The sequence below is a fragment of the Sturnus vulgaris genome, chromosome 7 (assembly GCF_052056855.1).
Source record: "Sturnus vulgaris isolate bStuVul1 chromosome 7, bStuVul1.hap1, whole genome shotgun sequence".
Classification (NCBI taxonomy): domain Eukaryota; kingdom Metazoa; phylum Chordata; class Aves; order Passeriformes; family Sturnidae; genus Sturnus; species Sturnus vulgaris.
This window is the reverse complement of record NC_142249.1, coordinates 25,329,897-25,350,497: the sequence shown is the minus strand read 5'-3', so window position 1 is coordinate 25,350,497 and position 20,601 is coordinate 25,329,897. Positions and strand designations below refer to the sequence as shown.

Below are 20,601 nucleotides of genomic sequence, written 5' to 3'. Positions count from 1 at the left end.
TTGCAGCATGGGATGGAGTCAGGTTCTGCAGGTCTGCAATGGGACACGAGGCAGCACCCCAGGCACAGGATGTGGCTGCACAGTGTGTGTGGGTTTGTCCTGCCAGCTGACTCACAGCAGTCTGCTCCAGAGCATGTCAAATCTGTCTCCTGGGGCTGGGGACGGCTTTTGCCTCATGACTTTTAATGAAAGCTCTCTTATTGTTCCTAATTAATTAAATTCTTTCATCCTCTTTCTTGTGTTCTGGACACAGTAGTGGAATGGCTTTTCCATGCAGGTCAGAAAGCTGTCCTGGGGACAGAGAAACCCCACTGAGATCACTGTAACAATCCCTTACCATGTCTCTGCTACAGCCAACACTTTGTTCTAAATAGTAAATAGACTGAAAACAAAGCAAATTAAAGCCTGTAGCATGGACTTATGGGATAATTAACTACTTTAGTAAGAACATTGTCAGCAAATACGTTTTCTAGTCTTCTAATTCAGGCTTCATCCAAGCCTGCAAACACACAAATCTATATCCTTTATCTGAATTTTTTAAAATTGGCATAGATGCAGATATTCTCATTTTTCATATTTGCATTGTAACTCTGCTAGTAATACTCATGACTTCAAGTTAGAAGCAATAGCAATGACTTTTGGTTGGCTACTTACAGCTTTGAGGAAATATTTACTTTCTTTAGGCTTAAATCAAGGCCTTCAATTTAGTCTGCTGTGGCTTTGTCTTATAGGTCAAGAAATGTAAGAATGCCTGATTTACTTATTTTTAAAAATTTGTTTTTGGTATTTCTTAATATAGAACTAATGAATATTTTTAATGTATCACCTGTTATGAATTTTCTTTCTCAAATGTCCCAAGCTCTTCAGTTTGTCTCCGAATTGAGACATTTCAAAGCTCTCTTTCTGCTGTTCATTTCTGAATTTGTCTACATATTTTTTTCTCTATTCTTTTCTGAGATAAATAATCAGACCAGAATGCAGTTCCCTTGGTAAGAAGGTACCTGTGGTTTATTGTACAGCAGCATGAGACTGCCAGTATTATTTTGCATTCCTTTATGCCCCACTACATTTTGGCTGCAATTTTTGGTGATTTCTGTGCATTGAGTAGCCTTTTCATTAAGCTGTTCATAGTGTCACCTCTGTCTGCTTTGAGGCAATAGCAGTTAACGTGGAGCCCTAGGAAGCTTGCAAGAGATGGAAGAGGCTGAGTTTTAAGTGCAGGGAGGAACAGTGGAGACTGCTCTAGGATTTGCATTTGCTGAAGGAAAAAGCATTTTTCATACCAGTTAAAGTCTCTAGTGCTGGCTGGAAGAGCATTGGAAGACATCCAGCCAGCATTGCTGGGAAGCTGGAACAAGCCCTCTTCTCTGTATTTTCTGTGGAATGCTGTAGTCTTAAGGAGGAAAAGCAAAAAGCTGGGATTTAAGAGAATATGACCTCTGAAACAATCGAGAGAGGAGCAATAGGGAAGATAGCAGAAGGAACCAAAAGTGTTGTAAGCATGGGTGAAATATAAGGGCTTGGTAGAGAGGGAGAGAACAGGATGCCAATCCACATGAGAGATCCAGTAGCAGTCATGTTTGGAGTGGAAGTTTGTGGTTGTGAAAAGATGACTGTATGGGGGGAAGGGAAGAACAATGAAATGGGATCAATGTGAAAAGAAAAAAAAACATGAAAAAAATTTACAATAGTACTAACAAATTATCAGCATCAGAAGCTGTCCACCTGCTAAATATTGCTAAAAGATCTTGAAGATGAAAGAGCTGAATTACAAACAATGTCGTGCAACATGTTACTTAAAATTTTCTTAGTACTTCTATCTGAGAAAGTCGGGAATGATATTAATTTTTAGAAAGTATTATAGGAAAATATAGACCTGTAGTTCTGATTTCACAATTGTGTAAATTCACAGAACGTAAATGGCCAGTTACCTCAATGAAAGGAGGCCTGTAAGACACTCCCCTACAAGCACTGAGGTTTTCTGCTAACTCACAGGGCAAGGCTGGTCTGAGAGGGGCCTCATGAGATTCATTGTGTTGTAAAGTGAAAATGAAAATGAAAAGCAGTGTAGATAAATGTAAAATGCTGTGCCTGAAGGAAAACAGTCCCAATTTCATCTTTGAAATTATGGACCCCGAACTGACTTCAGGAATGAGACCCAAACAGAGGCTGTGATGAAACTCCATAGAAATACCAGCACAGGGCTCAGCAGTAATAAAAGTCCCCAAAAGAAGTAGTAAAAGCTCCCCAGAAACTACCAGTAAAAGTAGAAAGCATTGTTATGGCATTGTATAGTCTGTAGATCACCTTCACTTTGAACCAGGTACACCACGGAGCCCCTCCACTCAAGGAGGGCTTCTGTCAGGACTGGTAACAGCAGGTCTGGGACAGCTTCAGTGCTGCAGAAAACTGTGTTGAAGGGACCTGCAGGGTGGAGACAAAACAACTTGAGTGGGTGTGATGGGTTTAAAACTCACACGTGCCCTATAGAAGATTAATGGCACTGATGGAAGCCAGGCTTAAATCCAAGCAGCTCTAGTTCCCTATGGAGTTGGTTGAGAGCTCCCTGTGAAAGGACACTCTAGATACAAGAAGTCTGCATGGGTTCACTTGTGGAATGAGCAAGTATTTCAAAGAGAAATCCATTTGGGGTTACTAGTTAGGCAGGCCTCATAGAAATAATTAAGAGTTTGAGGGAATATTAGGATGAAAGTTTTATTTCCTTGCTTTGTACGCTACCCTACATAGCGAGTGCTAGAGCCAGAATACTTAGCTGGATTGATCATTGGTCTGGAGCAGTGTGGCTGCTCTCAAATAGTTAAAATGGTTTTCACAGAACAGGGAAAAGAGGGGGAAAATGAGAGAGTAAAAAGGGAAAAGAAAACTGAATCTTGATTATAGGGGAGGAGAGGTGCAAGGAAAGATAAAATACAGAGGAAGACAGGAAATTGGTATGTTATTTTCTTTGATGAAGAAAAGGTGTGGAGATGTTATGCAAAGCTGCCATCTTCCCTGCATCCTGATCCTGTGTCCTGCACCACATGGTTTGTTTGGAGCTCAGTCTCCTTGGGTGTCAGACACACAAGAATTAACATTTCATCCATGGCATGCCTCCGCAGCCTTGATTCTGCAAGCCCTTGCTCACATGAGAAATGCCTTGAAGGGCTGGATATTTCCATCTTAAATTTGAGTAACGTATTTGTAATGTAGCTGCAGATAGCTGCAGCAGATGTGGTCGGGCTCTGCAAGAGCAAAGGTCCTTGCCCATCTCAGCCTTGTCATAGTCATGGCAGAGTTCCTGACTGGCTATTTATTCTTACACCAGCATTATAAGACAACTTCTTTTTCTTTCATTTCAGAGCAACCCCTACTATGTGAAGCCTCGGGTGACAGACCATCAGTTTGGCATAAGGCATTATGCAGGGGAGGTGGGTGTTTATGATGTGTTTGTGAGATGCGTGGTATATTCTGAACTTGAGGTCCTCAATTCTAGATTCCAAAAACCAAGAATGTCTCTGAGCTGTGTGTTTCCACACAGTTAATGTCCTGTACCAGAGCACAACGAGTGTGATGGGCTTAAAATAGCATGTCTCTCTCCAGTACTACATTCTCCAGCTTGGATGTTTGAGTTTCTCAGGTAACGTTTTGTTTGAGGGATAAACTCCATACTTCTGTTATTCAAGTTGACTTTTCTTGGACATTCACAAACAAACAAAACTCAAAAGAAAAGTCCCTAGGAAAACTTGACTTTTGAGGAGGAGGAGGAGGAGGAAAGGCTGAATATCTTTTGCAAAAAGGAAAAGGTTCCTGAGCCTTCAAGGTTAAACGTTGCTCTTTGTTGTGAACAGATATGAAGCAGATGAAGGTGTGTCAAGGGAGGACACTTGCACATTAAAGAAAGGCTAACCTCCTCCCAGAATAATCTGTTGATCACTTGTGGTTGGGAAGTTGAGGAATGGGTGGCCATTCTCTTCACTGTCCTGAAGTGAATAGAGTACCTCACACCTTGCAGAGGATTTCCACACAGACCCTCTCCTGCCAGGAAAATCTTTGCAGCTGTTTCACTTGGCTCTTGTTTTTGAGAGTTTTTCTGTGGTTTTTAATTGATGGCTAAAAGCCACTTTCTGGCTAGTAACTGCAGAACTCTGTAGCTCTTTGACCCTAGAAATCCAGATCTTGGCACATGCCTGTAGTGTTACTGTGTAGCTCTGCTGGAGGCCTTGTACAATTTTATGTAAATGTGGAAAGACTTAATGATCTGTAGGCTGCTCTAGTGGCTGTGACTGTGTTGCAGGTGCTGTATGATGTGAGAGGCTTTCTGGAGAAGAACAGAGACACCTTTCGTGATGACATTTTAAACATGCTGAAAGACAGCAGGTATGCTTGTCAGGAGGCTACGTGTGTTGGGCAGAACTAAGCCACATTCGTGTAATGAACCAGACCAAGGAAAGCAGTTGCTTTTGCCAGAGCATCAGGCATCATTCTTAATCATTCTTCTCTTTGTGCTGAAGTGTCCTGATAGAAGAAAGGAGAGCTGGACAAGTCAGATGAGGCACAGATTGAATCAGGACTCATGTTGACCTAGTTTTAAAAAGAGCTTTAACAGTATGACAGACATCCCTCCAGGCAATTTGTTTTTTTCCCCTCCTCCTTTCACTTTCCCCTTTCCCCTTCCCTTCCCCCTTTCCTTTTCCTTTTCCTCTTACATCCCTATACCAACAATGGCAAAGTTTTCCCTGAATGAGTCAATGCTCTTTGCCATGCTGTCAATTGCCAGCCTGTGTACAGAGGCTGCTTGTTTTCCAGCCTGCTTGTTAGTGGAAATCATCTTATCCTGAGCCAGACTGAGCTGTTGCTGTGGGACTGAGCATGGACTCTAATGTTATATCCCAGAGCTGCAACATGACCTTAGAGAAATGAGCTAATTTTGATCTTGAGCAAGATCTGGGAAATAGAAGTGGGGCTTAGTAGGAGGGAGCTGTTTAATAACACAGAGGATCCTACAAGTCTTTGAGCAGCAACTCTACCATGTGCCTCTTACCACAGTCCATGTATTGCCTTTGGGCTCCAGCCTGAGGGGCTGTTTCAGAACTGCATCTTCTCTGAAGCTGCTGCAGAATGTGCACTGAGAAGCTTTGAAATAACCTGAGGGAGCTGAGACTATGAGCTGCTCAGAGTTGTCTTAACTTGGACAGTGGCATCTGGGGAGCATTTTACATGAGGCTTGAGGCCAGAATTGTGGTTGTTATTGTCCAGTATAATGGAAGGACTCAGGCTTTTTCAACATGCCAGAAGGGAAACTGGGCCAGAAGCAACCTAACAATAAACTGGCTCAAGCAGCTCTGAAGAGCTTTGTGCAGCTTTGTAAGAACTAGCACCAATGTCTCAGGAGTGTCAAAATGGTGGAAGATTCCCCAGAACTGACCTACATGGAGGGTAGCTCTAGAACTCCTCTGGCCACAGAAGAGCTGGGCTTCCAATTTCGTGATCACGTCGTGGAGGCTAATCCTGAAAGCTGGTTTGGGAGGCATGACAGCATAGGTCCAGCTGGCATTCCTTCAAGGTAGTTTTGCCTGGGGGCATATGCTTGCTCAAGAAAGGTGTCCCTTAAGCTTTCCCTCCTTGCTCAAGGGAGGTGTCCTAGCCAGTGCAGAATGGAGGTTTTCCTTTGTGTAATATCCTGCTTGAAAGTGTGAGATGGGGCTTCTGGCTTTGCAGCTGAGTGTGGCATACAGGGCAGCCCATGGGATCTGGGCAGCTACATGGGAAGTATTAATTTCCTCACTGAAGTGCCCTGCAGAACTGCTTCCTGCAGCCACTGTGGCACAGCAGGTATAAAAATGAGGTGTTTCACAATGGCCAGCTGACAATAAGAACCATCTTTTCACAGGTGGTAGTCTTGCATCCTCTTTAAGTCTTTTCTTCTCCCTTAGGCTGGATTTCATCTATGACCTTTTTGAAAGAGTCTGCAGTCGTTGCAGTGAAGAGACACTGAAGATGGGCACCCAGAGGCGCAGACCGACTGTCAGTTCCCAGTTCAGGGTATGATGTTTTCCAAGAGAGCAGCAGGCTTCTGGGGAGGAGCAGATGGGTAAAGCAAAGCCTGCAGCCAAGAGGAGTCATTCATCCTGTTTTGTGTCCAGCACTGAAAATGTGCAGGAATGTTGCAGTGCTAAAAAAAGACAGTGCCACTGCCCCAAGGATTTCTGTCTGGTATAAAATGTGAGATGATAAGACTGAGCAGGGTGGCAGAGGAAAAGACTACTTTGCTAAGTATATGAAGTTCTTGAGGTTCTTTGATCTTTCATATTGGTTGAGTGTTTCAGCTAAGTGTATGTGTCCTTTTAGGCTACATTTTTACAAGTATAGTGACAATTCCTATAAAACCTTATTAGGAGGACCTTGAAAGTATGAATCTCACACACTTAGATTGCCTGCAGACCTTCTGTTTATTGTACTGTTTTGTTTTCCTGTATGTAAAGTTCAAGAGACTTGTAAAATTAACTCACAAAAGCTATACAGCTCCAAGAACGCGGATGGCCATATAAACAGTCTTAAGAGCAAACTGTGGATATGTTTTGGACAGGAAGAAATCTCATGGGTTGTTGAAATTATGGTAGGCAGAGTCTAAGGACATTAGGAATGGGAGGGCTGCATGAAGACCTTATTGCATCAAATGTCGCCCCTTTCCCTTCTGTAGTGACTGATAGATTGGGTCTCTCCTGCTGGTCTTTAGGATTCTCTCCATTCCCTGATGGCCACACTTAGTACTTCCAACCCATTTTTCATCCGCTGCATCAAACCAAATACAGAAAAGGTAAGTCTGTCTCCCAGCCATATGTGTGCATGTGACACAGGCCTGCATGGGCATGCCCTTGCACAAATGCCTAACAGGTGCCTCAAACTGAGGGTAAGAGCAGTTCTTCCCCAACTTCCCTTTTTCATTCTAGTTATTTTACAGTTGAGAAAAAACACATCCTCCTCCTGGTAATCAGATGGAAAGCTTGCATGCTGAATATGAGATTATATAGCCATTCCCACCTCTTCCAGTGCTCATGAAGCCTGGAGGATTAACCAGGTTTGTGCGGAGTCCAGAGCTGTGGTAGAAGAAGCAATCACTCCTGTTTCTAGTTCCTGTAGCAAAATCAGTTCTGCAATGAAGGGTTTGTGCAGTAGGCACTGTCTCCTGCAGATCCCTGGCTCTGAGGCAGTGGAGGTGGACACATCATGAGCAAGTCACAGTGCTTAGGGACAGGCTGGCCCTCTCTTGTGCTGTGAGCTGTGGCAGGAGCACATGCTGCTAACTAGATTGGGTGGGGAGCTCTAACTGATCCTTTTCTTTGCATGTTTTGAAACCATGAATGATATGGCAGAAGACAGGCTGCTTAGGGGATTTATGCCAGAAAAGAATTCTGTAGTTTGTCTCCAGTTTAACTGAAAAGAGAGACTGCAGAGAGAACTGAGTCAGGATTCTGCACTCTGTAGGTGTTCAGACATTGTATCTTTGCTTTCCTACCATAGTCGAACTGTGAGTGCAGTCTGCAAACTGTTTTTCTTCCAGAACCAGCCCAATTCCCTTCTGTCTATTCTGCACTATGCAGTGTTGTGAAGTTGCTTTTCCCTTGACCCAAACTTCCCCTTTTTTACCTGGCATGCCCAAATATGCAGGCTTGGCTTTCTACATTGAAACAGATATACTGTGACTGCCTCAGTTACTTAGTTTTGATTCTGGATCATTATTTAGGCGCCGAACCTCTTTAATCCAGATGTGGTGCTAAATCAGCTCCGGTACTCAGGGATGCTGGAGACAGTGAAAGTTCGGAGAGCAGGTTTCCCTGTACGCCGCCTTTTCCAGGACTTTCTCAGCAGGTAATTGCTGCCATTGTATTGTATGCTGGAACAGCCCCAAAGTATAGAATTCTATATGACTGTTAACTGCTTCTTCTGGTGTGAAGCATCTGTGGGATGTTTTTCTAACCATGGTCTTAATGCTCATATCATAGACCGATCTGGGAGGCCTTTTGGAGACTTGCCTTTAGGATAAAAGTCAGAATGGAAAAATAGCCAGATGGTCTTTGGTCTTTTTTTCTTTGTCTTTTTTTTCCTTGGTAGCTTTGCCACAGATTTGCTAGTGTGATGCTGTGAAACCCAGCTGGTCATATTATGTAAAAGGAAAATACCATGCCTAAAACCGTTAGGCAGCTGAAGAAAATTCTAATGGACAGTATAGTTGATGATTAATATTGGAAGGAGTGATTATTTCTTTTAGTGAGCTACATCAAAAAGATTTTTTGAAGTTTAAGGCTAGAAGGGACACTGAACATTGCTTCCTTTGTCTCATGGAGCGCTAAATGCCACCCCTATACTGAACAAAATAACTTGTGTCTGATGAAAGCACATGTTTCAAAAAGATAGTTGTTCTTTAATGAAAAATGCTGTTGAGTTTGTATTCTTTTAGTGGGATTGCAACAATAATTGCCAGTGTGGTAGGAACAGATAAAGGTGGGGGGATGGAAATTTCCAAATTGGAAGGCAAACATGAAGAAGGAAGGTCCCAGAGGAAGAAGGACTAATGGGAGGAGGATAATTAAAGTTAAAAGATTGGGAAGAGAGAGGGAGGGGGCAGTTGCTGTCATCCATAATCTGATGAAATTCTGTTTTGTTCTTAGGTACAAGATGCTTGTGAAGGGGCCAAGCCTCCCGGACAACAGCAAAGCTCGATGTGCAAGTTTTCTTCAGATCTATGACAGCAGCAAGAAAGAATGGCAGTTGGGTAAAACCAAGGTACTTCATCAGTGTGGGGAAGGGTGTGGCTTTGCTCCAGCGGCAAGGGAACGTGATTGCATTGGGTCAGATTGCAAGCCACTGCAGTCATGATCCTTTCAAACACTGGCCTATGACACTGACCTCAGCATCTCAAATATTTCCTGTATTATGTAGACACATAGCAGGTTTTTTGGATTTTATCTAAACTCCTAATTGACCGAGCCAGATTGATTTTGTTGTGTCTGATCCAATTTAAAATTCAAGGGGAACAAGCATGGGTCTCATTTTATGTAACTGTAATGTGTGCCATTAACTCTTGCCTCTTGTGCCAGGTATTTCACTCTGCTTGACTAACTGAAATTCTTGCCTGAGGCAGTGAGCTGAATCTTGGTATATATCTAAGCTGTGAATAGCTACATCACCAGATGTATGACAGCTTTCTGTTGGGGAAGCTCAGATGATGCTTTTGCAGCTAGCCCAGATGCTAGCATACATTTTTATGAAGAGGTATCCAAATGCTCTGCCCACTTGCGTAATTCAGATCTTGCTTCTGTTTTGGTGAATGTTTAACACTTCTCTCTTGCCTTGAATAGTCTGGATTTTCATGCAGAAATAGATGTGAACATTTTGAGGTATATTGCTATAGAAATCTGGGAGTGTGAAGCTGTCTCTATCACAACTTTCCACGTATTCCAGTAAATTCTTCAAAGAATATTCCAAGATGGATGGTGTCCAATGCAGGCAGCATTTCTCAATAGTGGATATGCAGTCCATATCTAGAGCAGATGGTAGTACATCAAAGCAACTTCTTGCATTTTTTTGCCCTTAAGCCTTCAGGAAAGTGCTTCAGAATATTTCCAGTGCCACAATGAAAACAGAAGTGATTCTAGTGAACGCGCACATTTAATTTGTCCAGGAGATCAGATAATGACATTTGTTGCTTTGAGCAATTATTTCTCAATAATATTTATCAGAGCAAGATCTCTCTCTCCTCTTCCTTGAGGACTGGTGGTAGTCCGGGTAATAGTCTGGTCTATGAGCTCTATGTGACAATCAAGGAAACCACGGGCCATTGCTGTGAGAAGGACTTGTATTAATCTGGAGCTTGGTTGTTTTGTGTTTTTTTTTTCCCCATGCCTCCACTGATGTTCCAGAAAGAAGATTTTATCACTTAACTGTATTTCTGCTCTGTGATTAAAGTGTTCCCTGCCTTTGATTTTGGAATCAGGAGTCTCCTCACTGGTGCCTGCAAACCAGGAACCATTTTGGTCATTCCTGTTCCTGGCTAATCCACATTGCTTGGGTGACTGCCAGTCTCCCAGCATTTTAGTGTTAAAGCCTATGTGGAGAGTGTGTGTGTGTTGCAGAGCTGTCTGGAAAGCTTTAGAAAATGGTGTTTAGAGCTGGTAAACACAGAATTTGAACTTTTTTCCTAGCATGACAAGAGATGGAAGATTGCTGCACTACAGCAAAAGTGGCAGGATGGAGAACCAAACTCACATGCACATAATCAAATTTTAGAGTATGAAAGGTTATAAGCTATAGAGCTGGATTCCAAGGCCTACAGCAGACTAACAACAAGCAGCAAATCCAGGCTGCTCTGAGCCCCTGGAAGCTATATGTCCCTCTTCTCTTCAGTCCCCATTGTGCATCATAAAGGACTCAGTCCATCTGTCTATTTTCACTCACTCCTTGACGTGCACAAATTGTCTGGAAAGAAAACCAATATGGGTGGTAATTGTGGCAAAGAAAATGTGTGTGTATTTTGTCAAAATTCTGGATATACTCTAATGTATTTATTTTTTAATGATTGTGTCCTGTTATCTAAAACTTGACTGAAGAGCTGTATGTGGCATGTTGGTAAACATGCTTGGGCACTGATTGCTGTGACTCTGAATATTGTGGAAAGAAAGAAATTATTAAGAGAGGCAATTTTTGTATTCTTTATGCCTGAGAAGGAAAACTCACTGGAGCTGGGAAGCAGTTGAGCCATCTTGTTTGGTTGTAGAAGTTACTGTCTATTGGGTATGGTTTGTATTAGGGATGTATGTCCTGGTAGAAGGGAGCAGTTCTATTTATTGAAAGAATGGATTACTCCAAGGCTATTCTGGCATGTTCAACACTTGCTCCATGTTAAATGGCTGGACAGCCCCTGGCTGCTCCAAGGTGCTCTCATTCCAAGGTGTATTACCCTGCCCTCTCTCTCTTCAGATGAGTTGCTTGGCATTGTTTCCCATGCAAAGCCATTTCATTTCTCCCTTGGAGACCACTTTGCAACTGCCTCCAGAAAGCCTGTCCCTGGGAAAGCAGATGCCAAGATGAGGCCTTGCAGAGCAGTGGTGCTCCTGATAATACCTTCCCTGCTGTCTGCATCTAGCTGTTGTGCCTTGGATTACAGACGGCTTTGTCTGCATTCATGTTTCAGCTGGTGCTAGGTAACAAAGGCCTGGAATACTTGGGTTGATGGAGAAAAGAGCTTTAATTTTTCCAGAGTCTTTCAGGTGAAGGTGAAGTAAAGCTACCAGCAAAGGGGAACAGAGCATAGGTCATTGTCCTGAAAAGGAAGTCCTCTTCATGGCCTTACTGCCACTTCTGCTGCTGCAGGTGCAGCTCTGGGTACTCAGGTTGGTATTCCCAGAACTCAGCTTAGTTAGGAGTAGCTACTGAAAAAGGTGTGCCAAGCCTATGGGGATATAACCTAGGAAGAAGTATAAGGGGTGGGTGAAGAGCAAGGCTTATAGAAGGGGGAATACTTCCTGCAAGATGAATGGAAGGATAATTATATCCCTAGCAATTGTTTGAAGGAGGAAGGAAAAGACTCTGTGAATTAGTGCAGGGGATTGTGAAGCTTGGGAAAGGAAACGGAGGAGGAAGGGCAGGATGATCTTTGTGTTTTTCATTAAGAATAGAGCAGCTGCTTTGCTGGCAATTGTCAAATTAATGTTTATAAGAGGTATTAATGTATGCAATGCAGGTTTTATCTGGTGGTATGGCAGAGTTGAGGGCTTGGATGCAAACAAGCAATATGATGATGAAAGAGATTGTGCTAAGTTGCCTTTGCCTTCACTGGGGATGTGCTGGGATGGAGCAGCAGCTTTCATGACCCTTTCTTCAGTGCACCTGGGCCTTCTGCCATCCTTGCCCATACCCACAACACAGATTTCCTACAGTGGTTTAACACAGTGACCTTTGCTATTTGAAGGCATTAGTTTCCACATTTCAACCTGCTGGTTTGCAGGGCCTATTTGCAGGAGAAGGTTTCTGTACACTTTGTCATCCAGGTCACAGTGACCCACTTCCTGCTTTCCCAGTGTTGTCCCCAAGAATCATATGATCCCACTTATGAACACATGGGTGCCCAAGCAGTTTCGTTTGTGTCTGCTGATGTCTGTGAAACCTTAACATGTTCACTATCATAGTGATGGTGCATTGCAGGCTTTGAGGTTGTGTGAGGAACACTGTGGTGATGACTGTGATTTAAAACATGAGTAGGAGCAGAATGATAGACGTAACCTTGTATGTTTTGTTCAATCATTCTTTTCTCAGATGAAAACAATCTCATGTTTTCAGAAAATGACTATGAATAATGACAAAGAAACAGCCACTTTCCAGTTTATTTCTGCAAAGCATCAAAAATACTTCTGGATTTGAAATGCATGTTATTTTTCCTTGTCATCTAGTGGAGTCTGAAAAAACCTCCAAACCTTCAAAATGCCAACAGTTTATAACTAAATATTTTTATGTCTTTTTGAGATTAACCCCTCACTCAAGCATATATAGATTATATAATCCTATAGGATTAGGATTAGGATTGGGTCTCATGGAACTCTGCATGCCCTGAAGTTTCCCCCCTTAACTGGCCTGGCTCAGCAAAGACTGTGCTTGCTAGGGAAATACTGATGGCCTGAGTATTTTTGCAATTTGATGAAGATAATGGACCGAGACAGTGTTTTGCTGGTTGCATTCTTGAAATGGGTGACTGCTGCTTGGTTCTGGAATGTAATGGAAAGAGCAATCCCTGCCTCAGAGAAATCTTTAAAAGATTGTTGAGTTGACAGAGGGAGTGGATGTACCACTTGCAGGGAAGGATGCCAGCTTCATGGTTGGCAGTACCTTGATAATGAAGCTTCTTTTCAGGCTACCCATGGTTACTTAGTCATTACAAAACAGCTCATTTCTTAATGGAAACTGTTCCCCAGGAGAAATTCAAGTCCAGGAAAGGCACTGGCAGTGGGTACTAACTCAAGGAGAGGTGTCAGTACACAATGGCCATTGCAGGGGAAAGAAAGAGCCTTGAGGGATGAGACCAAAAGCAGTGATGGAGGGGAAGGTATAGAGAGACATAAAGGGGAGATAAGTGGGAAAGAGGAGAATCTGTGCAGACTGGATTAAATGACTCTTCAAATCTCTGGCCTCACAGCACAACCACATGGATCCAGTATATTTGTAAGGAGTTTCTACTGATTAATGTGGTTCTGAGTTCTGCAGATTGATGAATATCAGCACACATCCTGTGTACATGGCAGTGCTTTAACAAGTGGGGCTGCACTTCTCTAGTGTAGCCGGTTCTGCTGCTGGTCCTGGCAGGGATTTATCCAGTGCCAGGCTGCAGGTCACACGAGCATGGCCATATGGCACTTGCTGCTGTGACTGCAGCTTGTATGGACATCTCTTACCAGCTTATTCCAGTCTGGGTACTGCTAGCAGTGTACCCACTGCGCCGTGGAGCTCCGTGCAGGCTGCAATCCATCTCAAAAAGCAGTGCATTCATTTCAGGAATTTGTGCTGAATCCTGTGCTAACCTAATTCAAGCCAGCTGATTTAACATTGCTTAGATATGTCAGCACAATTCCTGTAAACATGGCCTTATCTTGCTTGAATCTCAGTTCTTTTTTCTTTAACATAGCGCCTGCATTCTTCACAAGTTTTTAGCACGGAGCAGAAGTTGTAAATACAGGTGATGAAAGATGCTTGAGAATTAAAATACTGGACACTGATGTGCCACTAATAATTGGAGAGTTATATTGTCTGAGCTCAGTTGACCCTAGTGCAAGCTCCACTGTCGAACCTCTTCAGCATGGAAGCATCTCTCCCCAGGGTTTCTGGAGGTCGGTGGAGGGCTTCAGCACCGGTGGGCTGAGAGTACGAGCAGCTTTGTGCCTCGGCTGGGCTTTTGGCTTTCTGCCTGCCTTCCATTAGGATTGCTGTTAAGGTTACTTCCTGGAGTCTAGAAATCTAAAAGTTCCTCCCTTTCCTTGAAACGCGGAGGAGTTTCTCTGCAAAATGTTTAATCACCCAAGCAGGTCCCAGTGCCTGCTGCAGGGAGGTACCGGATTGCGCCGGGAAGGCTGTCAGCTGGGAAAGAGTTAATCACAGGCGCAAACTTGGGCTTTCCTCCTCCCTCCTTCCTCTGCTCCCTCCCTCTCTCTTTTAAGTCTTGACCACAGAGTGAGGGCGGCGGGGGTTGGGCACGGAGTTTGGCTCAGCCGCTGCAGAAGTTTTGGCGGCGCTCGGAGTGCGGGCGCCGCGGGGCAGCGCCGGGGCAGCGCGGGGGCGGCGGCGGCAGAGCCCGGGCACGGAGCGCGGCCGGGCACGGAGCGCGGCCGGGCACGGAGCGCGGCCGGGCACGGAGCGCGGCCGGGCACGGAGCGCGGCCGGGCACGGAGCGCTCTGCCCGCGCCGCTCACCCGGGGATCAAACTGCCCGGCTCTCCCGGGGACTGACTTCTTTCCTCTCTTTGTGTTTGCTGAAACTCCTCCCCGTGGCGTCAGGTTTTCCTGAAGGAAGCTCTTGAGCAGAAGCTGGAGAAGGATCGGGAAGAGGAGTTGAGGAAAGCAGCAATAGTCATCCGGGCCCACGTCTTGGGCTACATGGCAAGGTCAGTGCTGGGGGCTGCCCCACCATCCCTGTGCTTGCGTGCCTGGGTTGCCCCGACACCCTGCTTTGCTTCCTAGTCCCCTAGCATCCGTCCCGTCTTCCCCTCCTATATTCTAAGGGAGAGTTGCAGAATCTGCCCTCCCTGCTAGCATCAGCTCTGCTGAAACCTTCCTGCACCTTTGGCATCTCTTTTTCAGTTATGTGCACGTTTGCACCCTCCCTCGACGCTGCTCAGCAGGCTTCTCGTGGACTTCTGTAGCCGTCGCTTGCCTCTGATGACACCTTTTCCTTGCCTCCAGGGCCCTCCTGGCTGGGCCCCACCTACGCTTTGGGTCCCCTCCTTTTCCTTGTGCCTGTCAACTCTGTTTTCTGCTCCCCCTGCCAATTGCTTCTTCCTCACTTGCAGTTCTGCCTTTGCTCACCCTCTTTCCTCGCCCTGCCTGTTTGCCTCGTGATCTCCCTCTCCTTTTAATTAACTCTTCAGAATTGGTTTTTGGCCAGCTCTGCAACAGTAATCTCCTCTTGCCTCTCCCTTTTGCACCTGACCAGAGAAGGTTTGGGAGAACCAACTGCAGACAAACTGCCCCCCCCCTCTGCCCCTCGAAGTCAGTGCAACAGCTGACTCCTTAATGGCTGTGGTATGCACACTTAATCCCAGTAAGATGCTCTTTCCTGGCTGGTCTTTGCTCCAGACACCTGTCAGTCAGGGTTGTGAGGAGGTGAAATCCCTGGCCAGCAGAGCTGTTTTCAGCAGACACTCTTCTTAGAGCTCCAGTTACACCAGGTAGCTCCTTTTGCGTTAGGAAATGTGTGCCTTGCCAGTGTGGAATATCAGCAAAATACACATTTGGTCTCTGGGACTTTTATTAATTTATTTATTTGCCTCTAGGAAGACAAATGAGCTCGCTCTATTGTTTGTACATGAGATTGCAAGTTCTTTGTGTCAGGGCCTTTGCTCTCTTATTTTGTGTCTAGCATTTGGAGAGAGGGGTTGGGATTAGCACAGGAAAATTGATTTGCTGGGAAACATCACTGCAGGCGTACCAGATTACTGCTTTTCTGAGTCCCTGATGAGGAAGCTGCTGCCCTGCAGGGCTGTGACGGAGACTGTGTGGCAGCAGTGTTCCTCTTGGTTAGAAATCTTGTGGTCCTTCAGCCTCCACACTTATGAATTCCTCATCCCACATATTGCTGTTATGAGTCTCACCCTTAAGGACAAGCTGTGCTTCTGCAGCCGGAGTGTAAATCTTCACGAGCAGCTGGAGGTAACTGGACATCACAGGGGAGGAGAGCAGGGAGTAAAGAAGAGCTGAAAAAGGGGTCTGTAAAATTTTATGTGAAGAGTTTCCAGTTGCACTGCACCTGTACTGAAAAAAGTCCAGCAGGCAGGAGTTCATCTGGGCAAGTGCTGAATGGTCTGTGCAGAGCTATGCAGGAATACCAGCATGTGCTGCCTTAAACTTGATACCATTTCTGTTAGTTTTGCAAGTATAAATGTATTTAAATTCACTTGGTCTCATGCAAAGTAGACTGGCAAAGGAAGGATTTTACTGGTTTCTCCCCCTTTGTGAACTTGTTCTGTGAGCCTGGAGAACCAGATTTTCTTTGCTCTCATTCCCTGCAGCCTATGCAACCTAGTATTTCTGATCACTAAAATGTAAGACAAGAAAATGAAGCCCATTGAAATGACCCCATTCTTATGTAGCTAATCTCTGGAGCTCTGAGATGCAGGTAACAGCTTCACCAGCTAAAAACCACATAATGCAGGATCCATGTAGGAATCTGGCTGTATCCCTGATTTCTTCAGGACTGTATTGCTCATGGGAAGAAGACAGTAGCAAATTGCTCCATAACTATGTGATCTCTAGTCCTTGGAGGTACAACTGCTAACTACAGCTCATTGACACAATGATTAAGTAAATTTCAAATACAGCACTGGAGCCTTGCAGCCTGCCTGCTTTCTCTGGTGTGATACATGGTCAGGAGGTCTCCCAGCTCCTTTGCTTGGTCTACGGGTTGAACTTCTTTGGCCAGCGCAGAAGGGTGAGTGGAAGCTTGAACAAGGGGGATGAAATTCACGGCCTCTGAGCAGCAATTCCAGCTGAAGGGCATCTGCAAGCTTGGCTGTGGTCATGAGGAATGAGGGGGCACTTCAGCCTGGCAGATTAGCAGGCAGAGCTGGCCTGGAGCTGGGCAGGGCTTGGCACATGTTGCACTTGAGAGAGTTTCTGGCAGATGCATTTTGTAGAAGTCAGAGTACTCTTTTTGATGCACTTAGTCTGCCTTGGCAGAGTGTGCATGTGCAGCTGTTCACACTCCGTGTGCAGGACACAGGGTGGACAGAAGGAGTGGGGATGAGGGGACTGCAGCCCAGGAGTAATTAACCTAAAACCACCTACTTCTTATCACCTCTTGCCTTTCCTTTTCTCTGTGCTTCCTCCCTTTGACTTAATACTTAGGGAAAAGAGCGTGACCTCTGCACAGTATCACTTTTAGCATCCCTCTCTGGGCTGATGTATCTGATGTACAGGGAGCTGTCAAGCTTTCAGCATGGGTCTCTGCTGCCATTTGAAGGGAATTTCCTTGTCAGGACAGGGATTTTAAGGTGTGTCTTTTCCTCAGGGTGTTGCAGAAGGTCTCTGGGAAGTTTATGTGAGAATATCATGCTATTTCCAGTGTGCTTCCAGGACTGTAAGACCTCAAAGTTTACTGTAGCCTGTTGGCCCAAGATCCTGTGTAACAGTCCCATAGAACTTCTCTCTGTGCATTTTGGTTTGGATTAAAGAAGTTTTTGATTTCACTAGTACCAGTGGTTGTTTCCCCAGTGCAAGATAGTAAGATGTCTAAATATATTAAATTACTTTATAAAATGTCTGCTTATTTTCAGCCTTAATAGATACCAGCTTCAGGTTGGTTAAATCTTATGGCCCCTGTTGGAAAAATAAAAATGTAGATACTCTAACTGGGGTAAAGCCTTTCCTTAGGCTTTTCTATTTCTTAATCCCTGCATGGAGCAGTTGCTCTCATTCTATAAGCCTGAATTTCTGTTTCCAATCCTTCTTCCTCAGAAATTACTTGAAGGTGTAACATTGTTCTTGAAATGGGGGTGCTAACACAGAACTCAGGATAAAAGCAGTGTTCTATGCAACAATATTTCTGCTTACAAGTATAAAAATGCCAGTAGTATTTTTTCTGTAGTGTTGTGGTGGGAGTTTGCCTTTGTGTGATGATCTGGGGCCCAAAAATCCAGTTTTGACTTGCTGCTTCCCAACATAGTCCCACATCAGTTGTGTTTGGCCTTTGATTCTTCAATACAAGACCTTACGATTGGCTCTTTTGGATTGTTTAATGTTTGCTTGAACCTAGCTTACAAATTGATCCAGATTACTGTGTAATGGTAACTTGTTATTTGCTCAGTTTGTGTATCATGTACAAACTTCTACCAGGAACTTTTTTCACGTCCTTGATAAAAATAGACTTTAATGCAGAAGAAAAACCTGACTTTTCTACAACTTTACTAGACTACAGGAATACTGAATGATGATTGTTGTGCTTTGGGGCCCTATCATGTTCTTAAAGTGCTGTAAAGTTGATTTTGATATCATCGATGATCCTTGTGGGTCCCCTGCAACTCAAGATATTCTATGATTCTTGTTTAGGCAAAATGTTGTGCAATGGAAGTATTTGTTTATGTGAATCTGTTACAATGTTTGATTCGGCCATCAATATTGTGGTATCAGTGTGTTTCCTTCCAGACAGTGTGAAATTTTTGTGACCAAATCTATTTTTGCATTGTTTTTTGCCTTTCCTGGAGTAATTTCCTTTTGACCACTTAAGAGATGCAGCAATATTTGTTCTCATCATAGTAAGGCCATTTGTATGTTGCTATTACAATAAATCCATACTGAGTTATTACGCTCACTGCACAGTGAATGTGTTTATGTGCAATGCAAGGAGACTTTGGGCCAGAGGGCCTTCCCTTTCCATGTGCCAAATGTCTCTCCCTCATCATCTGAGAGTCTTCACAAAAGTAGGTGCCCATTGAAACAAACCAGTGGTAGATTTAGGAGGGAGAAGAGTGAGGTGAATATGATTTACAGATAGTGAGTGGCAGGAGAGGAGCAAAAATCATGTCACCTCTGGATTATGTTTTCCAGAAGGACTTTCCTGTGGATGTGATCAGTACGCAAGGGCACGAGGAACGCAGAGCATGTATGACTTCGTGGTGCATTAAGTGTGTGGTTCTGTTTTTAGGAAGAAGTACCAGAAGGTGCTATCCAGTGTTGTTATCATCCAAAAGAACTACCGAGCATACTTCTGGAAGAAGAGCCTGCTGCGCCTGAAGGCGTCTGCCGTGACCCTGCAGAAGCACTGGCGTGGCCGCCTGGCTCGCAGCCTCTACCAGCACCTGCTGCAGCAGGAACGGCGGCGGAAGCAGGAAGCGGAGGAGAGGAGGAGGCAGGAGGAGGAAGAGCAGATCAGAAGAGAGGAAGAGGAAAGACAATGGCAAGAAGAGGAGGAGCGTAAGAGGAAACAGGAGGAGGAAGAGGTGAAGGAAAGGTACAAGATGGTATCTTGCATTCGGTCTTGGTTTTAGACAATTTATAGGGGAGCATTCTAAAATGGGTTCTCTCCCTTTGGTTTAACCAGTCCCTTTCCACCAGTAAGGAACAAATACAGATAGCTATAAGTGGAAAAGTAACTTTACTAACAAGTGAAACTGCATCAGGCAAAAAACGACAGTAAATAATCACTATATACAAAATTACTGAATCTCACAAACTCCCTGAGAACAAATTGAAACCCAAAACGGTGGAAACACCCCTTTCCAAGATGGCACCTCTGACACAGGAGTCAAAGGGAAAATGGCATCAGGCCCTCCCCCTCAAGATGACGGCCTTTGCAGGTGACTGGTTGGGAGACAAAGGGGAAGGATGGCAGGAAACCCCCATGAGCATGAAGGAGCTTACCCAGCAGTTCTCGTGGCAGATGAGAAGTGCTGCTGTATGTGGGGTCAGCACTGCTGCTTGCTGCACCTGCTGGACTCTGCTGGGTTTGTTATTATATAAATTTCAACATATAATTGTGTGACACTTCACTTTTTAGGAGTAGTTCTTCTAGGCTTTTGTTATGTACTTTCCCAAAAGGAGAACTCATCAGACTGTGTGGGAAGCATCAGAAAATTCTAAGGTTAGAGGCACTCACTTTGAGCCCTGTGTGCAGTTTTGGGCACCAGAATATAAAACAAACATTGAGTTATTAGAGAGTGTCCAAAGGAGAGCAGTGAGGATGGTGAACGTCTGGAGGGGAAGCCATATGTGGAGTGGCTGAGGTCACTTGGTCTGTTCAGCCTGGAGAAGAGGAACAGAAGGAGAGAAGACCTCATTGGGGTCTTCAACATTCTCATGAGGAGAAGAGGAGGAGTAGGCTCTGATCTCTTCAGTCTTGTGCCCAGTGACAGGACTTGAGGAGATGGCAGGAAGCTGAGTTAGGGAAGATTTAGATTCAGTATCAGGAAAAGGTTTTTCACCCAGAGGGTTGTCAGCACTGGAGCAGACTCCCCAAAGAAGTAGTCACAGCACCAAGCCTGACAGAGTTCAGGTAGCATTTGAGCAATACTTTTGGGCACATGGTGTGACTCTTGGGGTGCCATGAACAGGGTCAGGAGTTGGACTCGATGATCATGATGGGTCCCTTCCAACTCAGCATTTGATTCTGTAATACAAGGAAGTTTAGTCTAGTTTATCTGGTCTAGTCTGTCTAGTTTATTTGCTATAGAGTGTTTTTACCCTTTAGTTCCCAGACCATGAGAGATGTGTTCAGCCCAGCATCATGGCAGAGAAGTGTCAGTGTTTCTAGGAATCAGGCAAACTCCTTTTATTTTCATTTTCTAATTAATGTTAAATGGCATCTGAGTGAGTAGCCAGGACAGTACCAGCAGGCCAGCTTGGCTAACTT

The 20,601-nt window shown here is 44.5% G+C and overlaps 1 protein-coding gene across 2 annotated transcripts in view; it reads left to right on the top strand.

The window, feature by feature from the left end:
• The window catches only part of LOC106855880 (unconventional myosin-X-like), a 60,645-nt gene that overhangs the window by 12,094 nt on the left and 27,950 nt on the right, over window positions 1-20,601 (top strand). For both annotated transcript variants that reach the window (XM_014880862.2, XM_088168150.1), the window contains 8 exons: window positions 3,360-3,428; window positions 4,295-4,377; window positions 5,934-6,042; window positions 6,737-6,817; window positions 7,745-7,869; window positions 8,670-8,784; window positions 14,538-14,644; window positions 18,898-19,203. In XM_014880862.2, coding sequence (XP_014736348.2) covers window positions 3,360-3,428; window positions 4,295-4,377; window positions 5,934-6,042; window positions 6,737-6,817; window positions 7,745-7,869; window positions 8,670-8,784; window positions 14,538-14,644; window positions 18,898-19,203 — 995 coding nt within the window. The remainder of the gene's footprint in view (window positions 1-3,359; window positions 3,429-4,294; window positions 4,378-5,933; window positions 6,043-6,736; window positions 6,818-7,744; window positions 7,870-8,669; window positions 8,785-14,537; window positions 14,645-18,897; window positions 19,204-20,601) is intronic.